General features: G+C 60.2%; 2 protein-coding genes across 2 annotated transcripts; one reads left to right on the forward strand and one right to left on the reverse strand.

Annotated features, from left to right (window-relative positions):
* The first annotated feature begins 750 nt into the window (after positions 1-750).
* On the forward strand, positions 751-9,005 carry Lrrc47 (leucine rich repeat containing 47). Its single transcript, XM_005339214.5, has 7 exons — positions 751-1,415; positions 5,157-5,627; positions 6,173-6,289; positions 6,989-7,104; positions 7,767-7,869; positions 8,102-8,191; positions 8,315-9,005. Exons 1-7 carry the CDS (start codon positions 801-803, stop codon positions 8,561-8,563), a joined length of 1,761 nt encoding a protein of 586 aa, XP_005339271.1. The 5' UTR covers positions 751-800; the 3' UTR covers positions 8,564-9,005.
* Smim1 (small integral membrane protein 1 (Vel blood group)) lies at positions 8,958-14,831 on the reverse strand. The gene is made up of 4 exons (XM_040287804.2): positions 14,722-14,831; positions 14,355-14,456; positions 12,609-12,827; positions 8,958-12,359 (listed from the first exon to the last, which is right to left on the reverse strand). The coding sequence occupies exons 3-4, from the start codon at positions 12,716-12,718 to the stop codon at positions 12,233-12,235; spliced, it is 237 nt and encodes a 78-aa protein (XP_040143738.1). The 5' UTR covers positions 12,719-12,827; positions 14,355-14,456; positions 14,722-14,831; the 3' UTR covers positions 8,958-12,232.
* Positions 14,832-15,010: the final 179 nt, after the last annotated feature.

Raw genomic sequence — 15,010 nt, forward strand, 5'->3', positions numbered from 1 at the left:
TGACAGCCCTGGGAGCTGGGTTCCAACACTCACACTGCACAGCCCAGCGGCAGGGCCCACCCTGGGTAAATCTGAAGCCTCTGCTGCCTCCACGCCCCTTCAGAGGGACTCCCTGGTCTGAGCGTGTGCAGAGGAACTTGGGAGGCTGCCTGGACCTTGAGAGACCTCGGAGCTTCTGACCCGCTCACATGGCTGACTCAGCCTCAGTTTCTGGCCCTAGAGTGGAGCTGGGGCCCTCCTACGCCCTGGAGAGAACCCACGTCCTCTAGACACTCCCCTGGTGCTGCAGTCCCGGCGACTGGGAGGCAGCGGCACAGGACCACAAGCTCGAGGCCAGCCTGGTCCTGTCTCAAAATAAAACCCAAATCGGGCTGGGGTGCAGCTCCAGGGTAGAACTCCCGAGGCTCAGCTCTCAGTGCTTGTCACCGTCCTGCCGTCACCTACCTTCTCCTCCCCACCATCAATCGGCCTATCCCTCCAATCACTAGGAATGATGCAGACACTGCATCCAGCCCGTATTCTAGAGTCGGGGTGTAGCTGGAGGTGACTGGCGTCCGCCTGTGGCCCGCGGCTCTCCAGGGCGCATGCATGCGGACTGTCTCTGCCCCGCCGAGGCCCCACCACGCCCTACAGGGCCCCGCGCGCCGCGCTAGCCGCGAACGTTGGGGCTCTTTCTCGGTGGCACGCACCGCCACTCTCTAGCCATCGGACGGGCTCTCTATGACCTCTTCCGGCATTGGCCGGAAGTGGCGCGCTGCGCCCCGGAAGCCCCGGCGCGCGCGGCGGCAGGCGGCGGCGCGATGGCTGCGGCGGCTGTGTCCGAGCCCTGGCCGGAGCTGGAGCTTGCGGAGCGTGAGCGGCGGCGCGAGCTGCTGCTGACGGGCCCGGGGCTGGAGGAGCGGGTGCGGGCGGCGGGCGGGCGGCTGCCGCCACGGCTCTTCACGCTGCCGCTGCTGCACTACCTGGAGGTGAGCGGCTGTGGCAGCCTGCGCGCGCCGGGGCCGGGCCTGGCGCAGGGCCTGCCGCAGCTGCACAGCCTCGTGCTGCGGCGCAATGCGCTGGGGCCCGGCCTGAGCCCTGAGCTGGGCCCGCTGCTAGCGCTGCGCGTGCTCGACCTGTCGGGCAACGCGCTGGAGGCGCTGCCGCCGGGCCAGGGCCTGGGCCCCGCGGAGCCGCCGGGGCTGCCGCAGCTGCAGAGCCTCAACCTCAGCGGCAACCGGCTGCGCGAGCTGCCCGCCGACCTGGCGCGCTGCGCCCCGCGCCTGCAGAGCCTCAACCTCACCGGCAACTGCCTGGACGCCTTCCCCGCCGCGCTCTTCAGCCCCGGCGCGCTGCCCCTGCTCAGCGAGTTGGCGGCTGCAGACAATTGCCTGCGAGAGCTCAGCCCCGACATCGCGCACCTGGCCTCACTTAAGGTCAGCGGGGGCCGCGGAGCGGGAGGGAGCCCGGAGGCCGCCGCCCGCAGGGACCCAGGCGCTCCGGGGGTCTCCGCGGGGCGTTTCGAGTGTTAGCAGACTTGGCTTCTCCTTCAGTCGGGAGCAGGTGAAGAGAGGAACCCGTGTCCGAGTTTCTCGTATTTGTGAACCTACTGAGCCCCAAAGGAGTGGGGGACATCAGTCGAGGCACAAACATCTGAAAGAACTGCAGTTAGCATCATAGGCATCACGCTGTGCACGGTGTCTCACAGGACCCCAGCCACTCCCTTCTGAGGTTGAGGCGTTGGGTCAGGTTTCTCTGAAAGCCCAAGGGCTTGCCTGAAGCAAACAGCTCTGGGTAGCTCCCCAGCCCCAGCACACTGCCCGGCCCACAAGTGCCCATTAAGTCTGTTGAGTGCCATAGGCGTCCAGAGACACAGCTAACTCCATTCTGGGTTTTTTTCTGCATCTTCCCTTTTCGTTCGTCCTGAGCAAAGCAGTTCTGCATTTCTTCTTCCTCCTGCTTCTCAACCTTGAGTTTATGGGACCGTTTCTTAATGAAAGGTGTGTACTGTTTAGCGACTGAACTTGCAGGGAACACCACTGCTGAACGGGGCACTCGTCTTGCAGACATGCTTGTGTACAGATGCATCTGTGCATGCAGTGGGGGGTGAGGAGACAGGCAGGCACTTAGCAGAACCACCTGGCCTTGCTGGCGGTCCTGAAAAGCTGTGGGTGTGTCTCCTGAGGTGTCCTGATCCTCTGGAGCTATTGTGTTCCTCTGCTGCTGAGTTGACACTGCACACTTGTACTGTCTGCTCTACCTGCAGGCTGAGAGGCCTGTGTGGCTCCTGGAAGGCTGTGGAGCCAGGTGTGCCTCCCCATGCAGAGCCTCAGGCTGTGGGCACAGTCAGTGACTGCCTGTGACAGTCACAGGGGCCTGCAGATGGTTGTGTTCAGCTGGCTGCAGGCTGGGCCTTAAGGCTCAGAGCAGAACTAGCATCCTGCCATAAGGAAAGCCCAACCCAGAACAGAACACCAGGAGTCCCACTTAATTAGTGAGCAGAGTAACAGCACAGAGGCTGCAACTTGTCCACTCCTTTCCTAGATGGGGGAGGGTACAAGTGCGGGGGCTCAGGCAACAGGAAGACCCTGACCCTCTTCCCCACCCCAGCTGCTGAGACAAGGAAGCCAAGGAGCTGGCTGCCCCCTTCTGGGCTTTACCTCCTCGGGTAGCTGCCTGCTGATGGGCCTGGCTTCGTCTCCCTGGCCTTGGACCCATTTAGCTCGATTTCCTGGGGGAGACCCGAGAGAACCTGGGGTGGCCTTCGTCCTCTTCTTCCTAGGTTTTGTGACCCCGTGGGTTCAGTGCCAAAGTTGTGGAATGGGCATTTCATTTCTGCCCGCCTGCTTCTAAAGTGGCTACCACCCAGGCATGTGGTGCCACCAGCCGGGGCTGCTGGAGCAGACAGGGCAGCGCCTCCGTCAGCACAGGCCCCCCGGGGATCTCTCCTGCCCAGGACCAGTCTCACTGGAGCTCACGCAAGGACTCCTCCTCCCACAGTTTAGTACAGAGAACTTCAATTTGGGGCATGAGGTCTATTTGCTGGTTTTCTCAGTTGCTGCCAGAGATGACAGGGCTCACTTGGGACCTGGAGAGTGGACCTGGTTGGGATCCCTTGCCCAGTGTGGCTGTCGGGGCCAGGCTGTGTTCTGCAGGAGGAGCTGGCCCTGGACGCTGTAGCAGGTCCAGTCAGGCATCTGGAGACCTGCACTCCAACGCAGCTTCCCACTGTCTGCGTTATCCTCCGAGGGTCCAGAGGCCCCTGCTTCCAGTGGTTCCCACTCTTGAAGCCCGTGCTTTTATTGCCATCATGAGGTTGTCTTCTTAGTGCCCAGAGCTGGGACAGACGCAGTTTGGGAGTGGAACTAGCTGTGCCCTCCTCAGCAGCCCCACAGTTTCTAACTGTGGCTCTCAGCATCTGGGCCTTTCCCCCTCAGGACTCCAGGCTGCTGCTGTCTCCCTCTCGCTCTCTCCATAGGGCCTTCCAGTAGATCCTGGGCTACCATCCAGGCCCCTGCTTCCTGCCCAGATGTGCTCTGTGCAGTAGTGGTTGTCTCTGGAAGACCCCACTGCCCCAGTGTGTAGGTACTTAGTCCTTCCGGGGGGGCCCTCAGCCGGCTGCTGGCACTGAGCCCTGCACTGCTGGGCTTGCATTGCTCCTCTGCTGCTCTTTCTAGGTCTTAAGTCACTTGTCTTTCATCAGTGGAAGAGGAAGCTTGCGTTCAGCTGGGATTTTGTGGAGTGACGAGGTTTTATTCTTCTGGAGTTCTGTGGTGCTTCCACCAAAGCCCCTTTGAACAGCCAGAAGCCTCCATGTTCAGCATGTGCCTAGCAGGCTGTATACAGACAGACTACTGCAAGCTGTCCGTCAAACCCCTTGCCAAGGCACAGAGGCTCCTGGGCTGGCCCCATCCTGCTTTAGACCAGCCCCAGCTCCTAGTGCTGGAGTGGGGAAGGCGGGGGCTGTGAGCCTTAGAACGCTGCTCAGAACCAGGGCCAGCTTCCATGCTGCCTGCTAGTGGTACTATTAGTGACACTTGAGGGGCCCTGCCTCCAGTGGAAATGGCTGCCAGGGTAGGTGCCCCACCCAGGCCTCCCTGCAGAATGGAAGAAACCTGGGGCACAAGGTGAAGGTCAGGCATCTAATCTTGGGGTCCGGGATCGAGTGGGAAGCCCCATACCCCAGATGGGCTGCTGTCAGAACAGGCACAAGCTGCCCATGTCCCCTGTGGGCCACCTGTAGAAGGTGCATGTGAAACTTCAGTGGGTTTTGTATTTAAATAAGAGATCTCATTACATCCAAGCAGAGGCTCCAAAACATGAAAGAATCCGACGTCCTAAACACTTCTGGTTCCATGCATTTGGGACAAGGGACACCTGTAGTGACAGTTATATTAGATGCGCTAATCCAGTTCATTGACCGACCGTTCTGGGGCTGCCTAGTTGGGGCCTTGGTGGCACACCAGTTGCTCCAAGGGACACCGCATGTTAAGGCTTAGGTTCTAGCATCCGAGAGCAAAAAAGGCCCTCCAGGGCCACTGCTAGGCCACTGCTTGTCAGGAAGCAGCACAGGGCAGGGCGGGCCTCTTCTCCACCTGCCACAGGGGAGGGGAGAGGCTCTACACACAGGTCCTCCTGTGCCCACTCCAGTGCCGAGGACAAGCCATGAAGGTGGCAGGGGCCTCACGCTCGTTCAGGGTTTCAGTGTGGTGGCCCCCACACCTTTCCTGGGTCCTCCATCGCTTCAGTCCTCCCTCCCACAGGAGGCACAGAGTGGTGGGCATGGTGGCCACACAGCCACACTGAGGGGGCGAGGCAGTCAGGGTTCACCGCATTTGTTGTTGCTCTTTAAAAAAAATAGCCCCCTGAGGGGAACTTTCTCTGGGAAGAATTACTGGTGTGTTCCTGAAGCAGGGTACATCCCCAGCCAGGTCCTGCTTCCTGTTCCCTTTTCCTGCCACTTAATGATGGAGCCTGGAGCAGTTGTCACAATCTCAGAGGTGCTGTCCTGCCGGCCACTCCCTGCTGGAGAAGCACCATGGATTGGTGCTATCCTTGCAGGTTGTGGGGGTGGGGCGGTCATTGCTGGGTCTTTCTCGCTGACCCAGGTGCCCGTCGTGAGAACCTGTGCACAGGCCCTCTCCAGCTTGGCCAGTGTGCGGTCTTTCTCTCGGCAGACCCTGGACCTCTCCAACAATCAGCTAAGCGAGATCCCTGCCGAGCTGGCCGACTGCCCCAAGCTCAAGGAGGTCAACTTCCGAGGGAACAAGCTTCGAGACAAGCGCCTGGAGAAGATGGTCAGCGGCTGCCAGACCAAGTCCATCCTGGAGTACCTGCGTGTTGGCGGCCGGGGCTGTGGCCGGGGCAGCGGCCGGGGCAAGGGCAGGGCGGAGGGTGCTGAGAAGGAAGACGGCGGGAAAAAGAGGAGGGAGCGGAAGCAGAGGCGGGAGAGTGGCGAGGGGGAGGAGGAAGCCACTGATGCCGCCAGGCTGCTGCTCAGGGTCCTCCATGTCTCTGAAAACCCCTCACCCCTGACGGTCAGAGTGAGCCCCGAGGTCAGGGACGTGCGGCCATACATCGTGGGGGCTGTCGTGCGGGGCATGGACCTGCGGCCTGGAAACGCACTCAAGCGCTTCCTGACCTCCCAGGTGGGGGCACTGGCTCGATACATGGGGTGGGTGTGGGAGGACATCCCAGGGCCACTGAACAGCTGGACAGGCGGGTGGCCGGCCTCTGCGTTGCTCCGGGACTCAGCCTTGCAGTTCGTTCAGGCTGCTGGCTGAAGGCATTGGGTCTTGGGACTCCACCCAAGTCGCACGTGGAGTTCATGGGAGGTGCTCGGGTGCCGGCCTGCCCTGTTTCCTGGGTGGTGTTTCGCTGGGAGTCTGCCCAGCTTTCAAAATAAGAGCCCATCCTTGCCCAAGGGAGGCTTCTGGGCAGTTTTCCTTGTTGGCTGGCTTCTGGTTTTCAGCCACAAGTTTTAGTTCAAGGTGGGTTCTTCAGATGCATGTTCTAGAATTAGAGAAAGAAACAAGGCCCCCGGGAGCAGATGAGGCAGCTCTGCTGTCCCTGCTCCCCGAGAAATGCTCAGCAGGTGAGGCACGGACAGGCGTGAGGCCTGGGCTGGTCAGGGCATGTGGACACCTGGGGTGCCGGGGCCACTGAGGCCTACAGTCTCACTGTCGTGTTGCAGACCAGACTCCACGAAGACCTCTGTGGGAAGAGGACGGCAGCCACCATTGCCACCCATGACCTGCGTGCCCTGCGGGGACCCTTGCTGTATGCCACTCAGCCACCCCAGGACCTCAAGGTGCCTTCACTGCCCACTCGGTCTGTGTCTCCAGGTTCTCCTTGGTGTCCTTCCACATGATGCGGTGCTGACGGCTTGAAGCCAGGCATTCCACAGTGGTCAGCATGTGCAGAGTGGAGTGGGGAGCATGCCTGCTGCGACCACTCTTGGAGCAGCTGCAGAGCTGTCCAGACTCCTGGGGGGGCGGGACTCTAAAGAGGTCTCCCTTTTTTGTTCACTTTTACCCAAAAGTGCCACCATGGGCCAACTTGAGTGTGAGTTGTCAAATCAAGGTGCCGCTCTGGTCTGTTTAGTTTTGTGCATTGCGCCTGTGTCCTCAGCAGGTGGAGGGCCTCCTGCCCAGGCTGTGTGTCTGACCTAGCTCCCTCTGGCTGCCAAGTGCCACCTCTCTGTTGGTCTTCTGAGGCCCTGCAAACTTGGAAACAGTTGTGCTTTAGCTGGGTTAGAGGAGAAGCCCAGCTTCAGAGGAATCTGAGCATCAGGCACTCGGGTCCCAGTTGGGTGGCTAGAGAGACCGTTGCACACAGGTCCTCACAGTGACCGTGTGGGGCTTGGCAGGCAGGCTCCTTCCTGGTCAGCGTGATTTCCATTCGGGCAGCTGTGCAGCTCTCTGGAGGTCAGCAGAAGGGGATGGAGGATTGCTGATGCGTAAATGCAGTGGACTGTTGTCCGAACTGCCTCTGGGTTTCTCTCCGACAGATTGTCCCCTTGGGGCGGAAGGAAGCCAAGGCCAAGGAGCTGGTGCGGCAGCTGCAGCTGGAGGCTGAGGAGCAGCGGAAGCAGAAGAAGAGGCAGAGCGTCTCGGGGCTGCACCGGTGGGTCCGCCAGCTCCATGGACATTTCTGGCCACCACTTGGTCAGCTTATTCCTCAGCAGGTTCTTAAAGCCACCAGAACTTGAGTTTTCTCAAAGGTGTAGAACAGAAAATCAGTCTCCCCAGACTTCCCTCAGAAAGACATGTGAGACCACCTCACCTGCGTGGACCCAGGCCCTTCGTGGGAAGTGGCACCTGCTCCAGGGGGAGTTGGCAGGTGCCGGGTGTGGATGCTTTGTGTCACTTGACAGAAGCAGGGTGGCCCCTGGGACAGGACAGGATGTAAATTGCCAGCCTCGGGCACCACTGGGGGTCTGTTGGCAATCACAGGTGTGGGGCATCGGCTATGCCTGCGTGCACGGCCATCTGGAGCAGGCAGAACTTGTGCCTTAGTGGTGTTTGGTGCGTCTAGACGACTTTCCAGTTTAATCCAGTTTAGCCTGTGTGCACTTTACAGTGGTGCTAGGTGTCGAACCCAGGGCCTCGCCTGTGCTAGGCGAGCTCCACACCTGACGCACACAGCCCTGTTTGTTTTGTTTTGAGACAGGGCCTCCCTCAGTTGCCCAGGCTGTCCTCCTGCCTCAGCCTCCCGAGTCACTGGGATCAGGGCATGTGGCCAGTTTAGCTTTTAGGTGCCTGTAATATGTCTTCCTTCCCATGCAGGTACCTTCACTTACTGGACGGGAAGGAGAATTACCCTTGTCTCATGGACGCAGATGGAGATGTGATTTCTTTCCCACCAATAACGAACAGTGAGAAGACAAAGGTAGGACGGCACCCCGGGATGTGGGTGTCTTCCCGGCAGCTCTGGAACCCTGTGGAGATGCAGACCACCAGGCACGGGCCCTCCCTCCCTGGAGCTGCGGGCTACCTTGGCGGAGGGAGGCCGGGGCATGGTTCAGGGCCGCTCTGCTCCACAGCTGACTCCTCAATGCCGTGGCAGTCGCTGGCATCTGCTCTGGATAACTCTGTTCTTTTCTGGAATCTGACCTTTTAAGATTAAGAAGACGACTAGTGATCTGTTCTTGGAAGTGACCAGTGCCACTAGTCTGCAGATTTGCAAAGATGTCATGGACACCCTCATTTTGGTAAGTGAGCCCTGCCCAGCCTCAGGAGAGCGTCACTGTCCATCCTTGCACAACAGCCTGCAGGGGTCCAGCGGCCTGGGCCACCTCTCATCACTTGGTTAGAAAGATCTTTTTCCTTTTCAGAAAATGGCAGAAATGAACAAATACACTTCAGAAAATAAAGAGGAGGGATCACTCTCGGATACGGAAGCCGATGCAGTTTCTGGACAACTCTCGGATCCTCAAGTGAATCCTGGTGCTGGGAAGGATGGACAGTCCCCCCTGGTGGTGGAGCAGGTTCGCGTGGTGGACCTGGAGGGGAGCTTGAAGGTTGTGTACCCGTCTAAGGCTGACCTGGCTGCAGCTCCTCCCCATGTTACCGTCCTTCGCTGACAGGCCAAACTGGGCTCAGGCCAGCAGGCCATCCGTCACGTGCGCCTGGTTTTACGGGGTTTGTGAGTGACGCTAAGTTATTCAGTATGTTCCCACCTCCGTGTTGTTAGGTGTGTCTTTGTTTGCTTTATCCAGTGATTCTGTTGTAAAGTGAATGGCTGTGTTGTCTTCACAACACTAAACTGATGTTGCAGGTTTTCATGGAATTGTTCAAATACCAGAAGTAGCTATTCAGCATGTTCCAAATCATGCAGGCCCACTGAGACCCTGGGATTGGTGTGAGTATGCCAAAGTCAGTTGGACAGCTGGTCAACATGTGTTATTTTTCTATGATGTAATCTTTCTAAGTCATTTTGGGCCAGTAGTGCCAGAACGTCATGTTTTCCAGCTTACATGACTTTAATCTTTTTATTTAAAGGAAAAAAAAGTTTTTTAAACACAAGTTTAGAACAAGCAGTGTTTTTTCTCAGTGTTGGCTGGTGGGGCGCCTGACGGCTGTGAGCTGTACCGGACCTTCAGGATCAGCAGCCCCAGGTCTGTGGGCTCTGCACAGCTGGGACGGGAAGGGTGGGGTGAATGGTGGCCGGTCATCGTTGGCATGTCAGCACCACAGCTGTGGACAGCTGTCATACCTAGCCCTAGAGGAATGTGGGGCATGGGTGGGCATATGGGACAGCTCTGTTCATGAGCTGTCAGTGGTCCCTGGCCTGCTAAAGGGCATGGGCAGGGACCAGAGAAGGCATCATAAAGTTCTAGCGTCGGATGAGTGGCTTCCCGAGTCGGGCCTTCAGGTGGGTTCCGTTGTGAAGGCTGTTTCGTGTGTGGGTTTATTGCCTGGCACATGCACACCCTCCCTGGAGCCAGAGTGCGTGGTCCAGAGGTCCTGTGGCCTCTCTGCTCGGTTCTGGCTGAGGAGCAGCACCTGACACATCAGCATCTTATTTGATGATACTTCTTTTGGTAGCCTTTGACCTAAGGGACAGTTTTTCTCTCACGGAGGAGACTGGTGATTTTTTTGGAGGATTTGCAGGAAGCCCAAGGTCCCTCCAGGTGGGTTCCTAACAAAGGTGGGTGGCTCCAGAGCTTAGAGGCATGAGCTAGCTGCCTTGCAGCTCCAGCCCAGCTGGCCAGTCCACCAGGCTCAGGCTAATCCAGTGGCCAGGCTGGCTACAGTGGGCTTGCAGACCATAGCTTTCCCTTGGGGCCTGTCCTCCCAAAGCCTGTGTCACGCCTGTGTCAGTGGCCCTGCATGTGGTCTCATGAGTCGCTGTCGGGCCATCAAGGCTGCTGGGGTGTGCTTAGCAAGGGTTCTGTCCTACTAGGAGGCCCAGGAGAGCTTCCCCAGGCAGGACCCTGCCCACGCTTCAGGCAGGGCCATGGACAGTTGAGAGTACCCTTTGGATAGCTGTGGCAGAGGGCCACCCTGTCTCTGGGTGGCTCAGCCCCGGTTCGAGCTGCCTTGACTCCCCAGGCTGCAGTGGATGCAGCCGAGTACCATGAGGTTTGGAGTGTTCATAGGAAGTTTGGCCAACACCGTCCTTGCCTGGCCATCTCTTTAATAAAACATTTCCTAAGAAATGCCTCCGTCTGTGCTCAGTGACCCTCTACTACTGCTTCCCGAGGCTATTTGTGGAGGTGCATAAAATCCACACTAGCCCACAGTGGCCCACATGGGGAATCTGGGAACCAGGGCCCATGCAGTTGCTCCTGGCTGTCCCCACCCATATCTGGACCCCACTGGGGCTCGCCCAGGCAGCCAGTCACTTGGACCAGTCCAGCAGATCTTCCAGGAGGGGGCAGAGGGACTGCTCTGCATGGTCCTGTCCTGGTCTCCCAATCCTCTGAGGACCATAAAGCCCCAGAACCCAAATTCATGACAAGGGGGGACGGGGCCTGGAGCCTGGGGTCACTTGTGGAGGTGGCCTGGTGAGGCTGTGGGCACCAGGGTGCTGGCTGGAGTCCCTAGGCTGAGTGTCTGAGGGCTGCCAGAGGGTGAGCTAGGGCCATCTGACTGGCTTTGGGGCGCAGGGCTGGGCCAGCTAGCGAAGCTCCATTGCTGCCCTTCCTTTGGTTCCCAGTTGGTCCCCTGTTGCTAGGAAGGCACCTGCCCGTGGGCTGTCCCTCCTGGCACCATCTGCACACTACTCCTGCCCAGGGCCACGCAGCCTTGGCCCACCCCAGACCTCTGGAGCACAGTACTGACCTGGCAGCCTGTGCCCCTTGCCACAGACCTCTACAGTAGTGCCATCCCACAGGGCTCCAGGGAGAGCCTCCAGCTGCTGCCTCTCCTCCCCAGCGTGCAGCCAGGCAGTACTGGGTACAGCTGGGCGTCTCTTGGAGCTGAGGCCCAGGGCCACTAGAGTGGACTGCTGCAGGCTCCCATAGGAGGGTCATTGCCTGGAGAGGCCTGTGAAACAGCCTCATCGATCCTCAGAGCCCTAGCAAGGGGCATGGGAGAGCAGGGAGACCAGCTGCACGGCCCTCCCCAACGCTGGGCAAGGTCTCTCCAGCCCCTATGGTTTTAGGAGTTGGGGGGTGGGGGTCCAGCCTGGAGGTTGGCAGGGCCTCAGCCTTCTGATTTCCTGACCGCAAGCCCAGTAGCTGCTCGTCGTCTCCCGCTCTCAGCAGGCAGGGTGAGACCACTTTACTGCAGGGTCGCTTCTGGCAGCACCCTTGGTGGCACACACTGGCAGAGCACACAGCCCAGGAAGCAGGAGCAGGTACCAGGAGGGACGAAGGTTCTCAAGGTGGGCAGCAGGCCCCAGAGCAGCCGGGGCCTGGCCCATGTGTCGGGTGGACGGAATAGGACCAGCCACATCCTCGGCTCAGGACAGGACACATTTCAAGGCCAAGAGCCAGACAGGATGGTAGCCAAGAAGGCACAGCAAGATAAGCAGGTCCTCCACACAGGCCTGGCCGCAAGTCGCGCCTGGCCAGGCGGTGCCTCCTGCTGTTGGTCCAGCAGACCTGTGATGACTGCTCTGTGCCAGGTTCCTGGCCACACCAAGCACTGGAAAGAAGCAGGCCCTGCTGGGGCGAAGCCAGCTGGTGGGCACACCACCACCATCCTCCCGCAGCTGCCCTGGGAGCTGGGTTGCCCAACAGGGACCTTGTTTGCTGAGGGGCCCACCCCACTCTACACAGGAAGCATCTGGGGCTGGTCTCCACCCCTCAGGACAGGTGCACAGGGGGCCACCGTCCTTGTCAGAGCCTCCTTGCAAACCAGGAGTCAGGCACAGGGCCTGCACTTCCCCATGGGAGGACCCCTATGGTCTCCAGAAAGCACCCCCACCCTGGTCTTGACGAGGGAAGCCCTTAGCTAGGGAGGACAGCTGCCCAGGGAACTCTGGGGACTTGGCCACAGGACCCAGGCTGACAGGGCCCAGTCTCCAGCTCTGTGTACCCCTGGGTAGCTGCCGGTGAGGGACGTGGCCCATGTGCTGGGGCCACGTGACACATGCATCCTCAGCTGTCCACCTGGGCACCCCTGGGTGGGACCCGTGACAACCATGCACACTAGCGTTTTCCTGTGCCCGGATGCCTATGAGCTGGCTCTGCCTCTAGGTCTGTGTCCCTGTGCCTTCAGGTCCACGTCCACGAAGGGTTCTGTCCCTCCAAGCCCAGGATCCTCGGCGATTGTGGTCAGCCTGGCTGCGAGGGGGGCAGCCTTTATTTGCACTTGTGCACGTAGTAGCCTGTGACATAGCCCAGGATGAAGGTGACCCAGAAGAGGGCCACTCCGCCCAGCACCTTCATGGCAATCCCCAGCTTGCCCGAGCACAGCTTCTGGGCGACCCTAGGGTGAGAACCGCTGGGAGGTGAGCCCCAGGCCAGGCCCTGGAGGGGCCACCCAAGCGAGCCGGGGGAGGGGGGGAGGAGGACCTGAGGGAGGGTGGCCTGCGTCAGGAGGGCCAGGTGAAGGGAGGCCTGGGTCCTCTGCTAAAGCCGGGAGATGCCCCATCCCAAGAGCCCACCCAGTGGAAGGCCCAGGGCTGTGGGCCCATGAATGGACAGGTGGGAGGAGCCTTCCCCCAGAGCCTCTCACCTCCTGCCACAGGAGGCCTCTTCTGTGCTGGACACAGCAGCCATGCTGACCTCGTCCCTGCTGCTGTCGTCCCACTTGCTGTAGTGGACACTGCTCTCGTGGGGCTGCATGCTGTGGTGCCTAAGCTGGGCCGGAGGCAGAGCTCTGACGTCACGCCAAAGCTCAGCCCCTGCAGGGCAGTGGCCAGGCCTTGTCTGGGCTGCAGTTAGGGATGGCCTTCTGCAGGGAGGAGGGACACTAAGATGGGCTGGTCTCACCTGACCTGTCGGGGTAGTTTAGTAACTTGCCCAGGGTCACATGGGGAGGGCTAGGCCAAGCAGGAATTCCAACCCAGGAGGCTGAGAGGCTGCCCAGCCCTGCCCTCAGGAATGTGGGCCCTGTTTCCACCCAGAAGGGCCCCCCTGGGGCATTGGGGCCTGGCCTCCATAGTGCATCTATCAGGGGACACCAGCATGGCTGGTGCTGCCCTCAGGGATGAGGACACTGTGGCCAGCTCCTGTGGCTGATAACTGTCTCCCAGCCCTGCCAGATAAGGCCCCAGGGCTGACCTCTGGTACAGCCAGACTGTGGGGGAGGAGGCCTAGTATCCTCAGGCAGGACAGCAGTTGTGTCCTCTGCCCTCCCCCCACCCTCTGCCAGGCTTGGGGGTCCAGGGGCTCCAAGAGCCCTAGCAGGTCGGAGGGTGGAGGGATAGCCGGGTGCTGGAGCAGGCCACCCAGCTCCTGCGGCTCTGCCTTCTGCAGGACTGTCTTGCTCTCCAGCACTCAGCCCTGTGGCCTCTGGCCTGCTCTGACCTTCTGTGACCTACCTAAGCGGGGTGCTAGCTAACCTGGGTGCACAGCAGCTGAGGCCCTACAGTGGGAAGGCTCAGCCTCCTCTGAGCTGCCCTGCTGTGTCCTTAGGCTGCTGTCCCAGGAGGAGGCAGCCCCAAGCCTCGGAATACCCAGCTGTCCAGCCCCCAAAGCCACCAAGCCTTCAGGTGGGAACTCTGCTGGGGCTGACACTCAGGCCCACAGGGGCCAGATGTCACTGGAGTGCAAGTTCTGCTTTCTGAAATGTGTCAGGCAGAGGGGTTGTGGTCCTACGCTCATGCCTTACTCCTAGTGGGCAGAATCAGTCTTGTTTCAGGCAGCCATGTTCTTGCTCCAACCCCAGATGTCATGAGCACATCTGGGTTGATCAGCTTAACAGCCCTGGTCGCCAGGGGCAAGCAAAATGCTGGGGGGTGGGGGGGCTTTTGCTTTTGTGAAATTAACAGCCACCTTCTTCCTCCCTTGATGTGATGGCTGGAGCTGTAGCAGCTACCCTGCAACACTAGCAGGGAGAGTGCTACCTCCACAGCCACACCACCTGCCCACTCAGGCTTCTCTGGGTGCCCAGAAGAGTGCACACACACACACACACACACACACACATACACAACCACCCCAGCAGTAGATTCCATTCTGGAATAGTAGGATCCTGTTATTTGCTGACTGGTGCAGGACTCGTGGCTCCCAGGTCATCTTGACTGGACACAGCCACCAGCTGCCAATAGGCGGGGTTCTGGAGGGCTTCCCTCACTGGACGACTGTCCCAACAGGCACAGGGATAGCCAGAGAAGCCTATCAGGGGCCTCTTTCAAGCCTTGGGGCCTCAGAGGTTCCACCAGCTGGTGGGGCGGGAGTGAGCACAGGAAGTCCTCTGTGCAGCAGCTGCAAAAGTTAGACTGGTCCCCCAAAGTACCTCTGAAGACCCCACACTTACAAAAAAACACGTCCTGGTGGGGCTGAAGCCTCTTGGGAACAAAAAACTGGTCAGGGCCTGGCCAGTGGTTCCCACCTCTGGGTGCGAGTTGATGCGTCCAGCCTTAAATAAATAAAACAGAGGAGAGGGACCCTGCTAGGGAGTCACTGTCCCTGAAGTTGTCCCCAAGCGCCACCAAGAGCTGGGCAGGAGTTGAGGCCCAACAGACAGTCCGCGGTGGGGCCAGGTCTGCCCTCTACGTGCACAGCGATCCTCAGGCCAGGGAGGCCGAGGCCTTGGAGGGCCTCGGAGGGCCGGGGGCGCGCAGTCAGGCCCGCTCCCTCCCTCGTCCGCACAGGGGTCTGCAACTTGATCCCCCACGTCTCACCTGCGCCCGCCCGGCACCAGGGCTGCTGCGCGCTCGGCGGGAGGCTTCTCGGTCTGGCCGGGCCGGGGCGGGGCCGGGGCGGACAGGGGGGGGGGGCGGGAGGGGCGGAGCCGAGTCCAGAGGGGCGGGCCGGGAGGGGCCGACCTGGGAGGGGCTCAGGTCGGGGTCTTGCTGCGCCGCCGCCGGGAGACTCAGGGTCTGCAGAGGGCACCTGGTCCTCCTGCCGCCTCCCGAAACCAGAAGTGCGGGAGCGGAGGGGTGGGAGGAGTTCTAAAGCCCCCAGCCCAGC

The sequence above is a fragment of the Ictidomys tridecemlineatus genome, chromosome 11 (assembly GCF_052094955.1).
Source record: "Ictidomys tridecemlineatus isolate mIctTri1 chromosome 11, mIctTri1.hap1, whole genome shotgun sequence".
NCBI lineage: Eukaryota > Metazoa > Chordata > Mammalia > Rodentia > Sciuridae > Ictidomys > Ictidomys tridecemlineatus.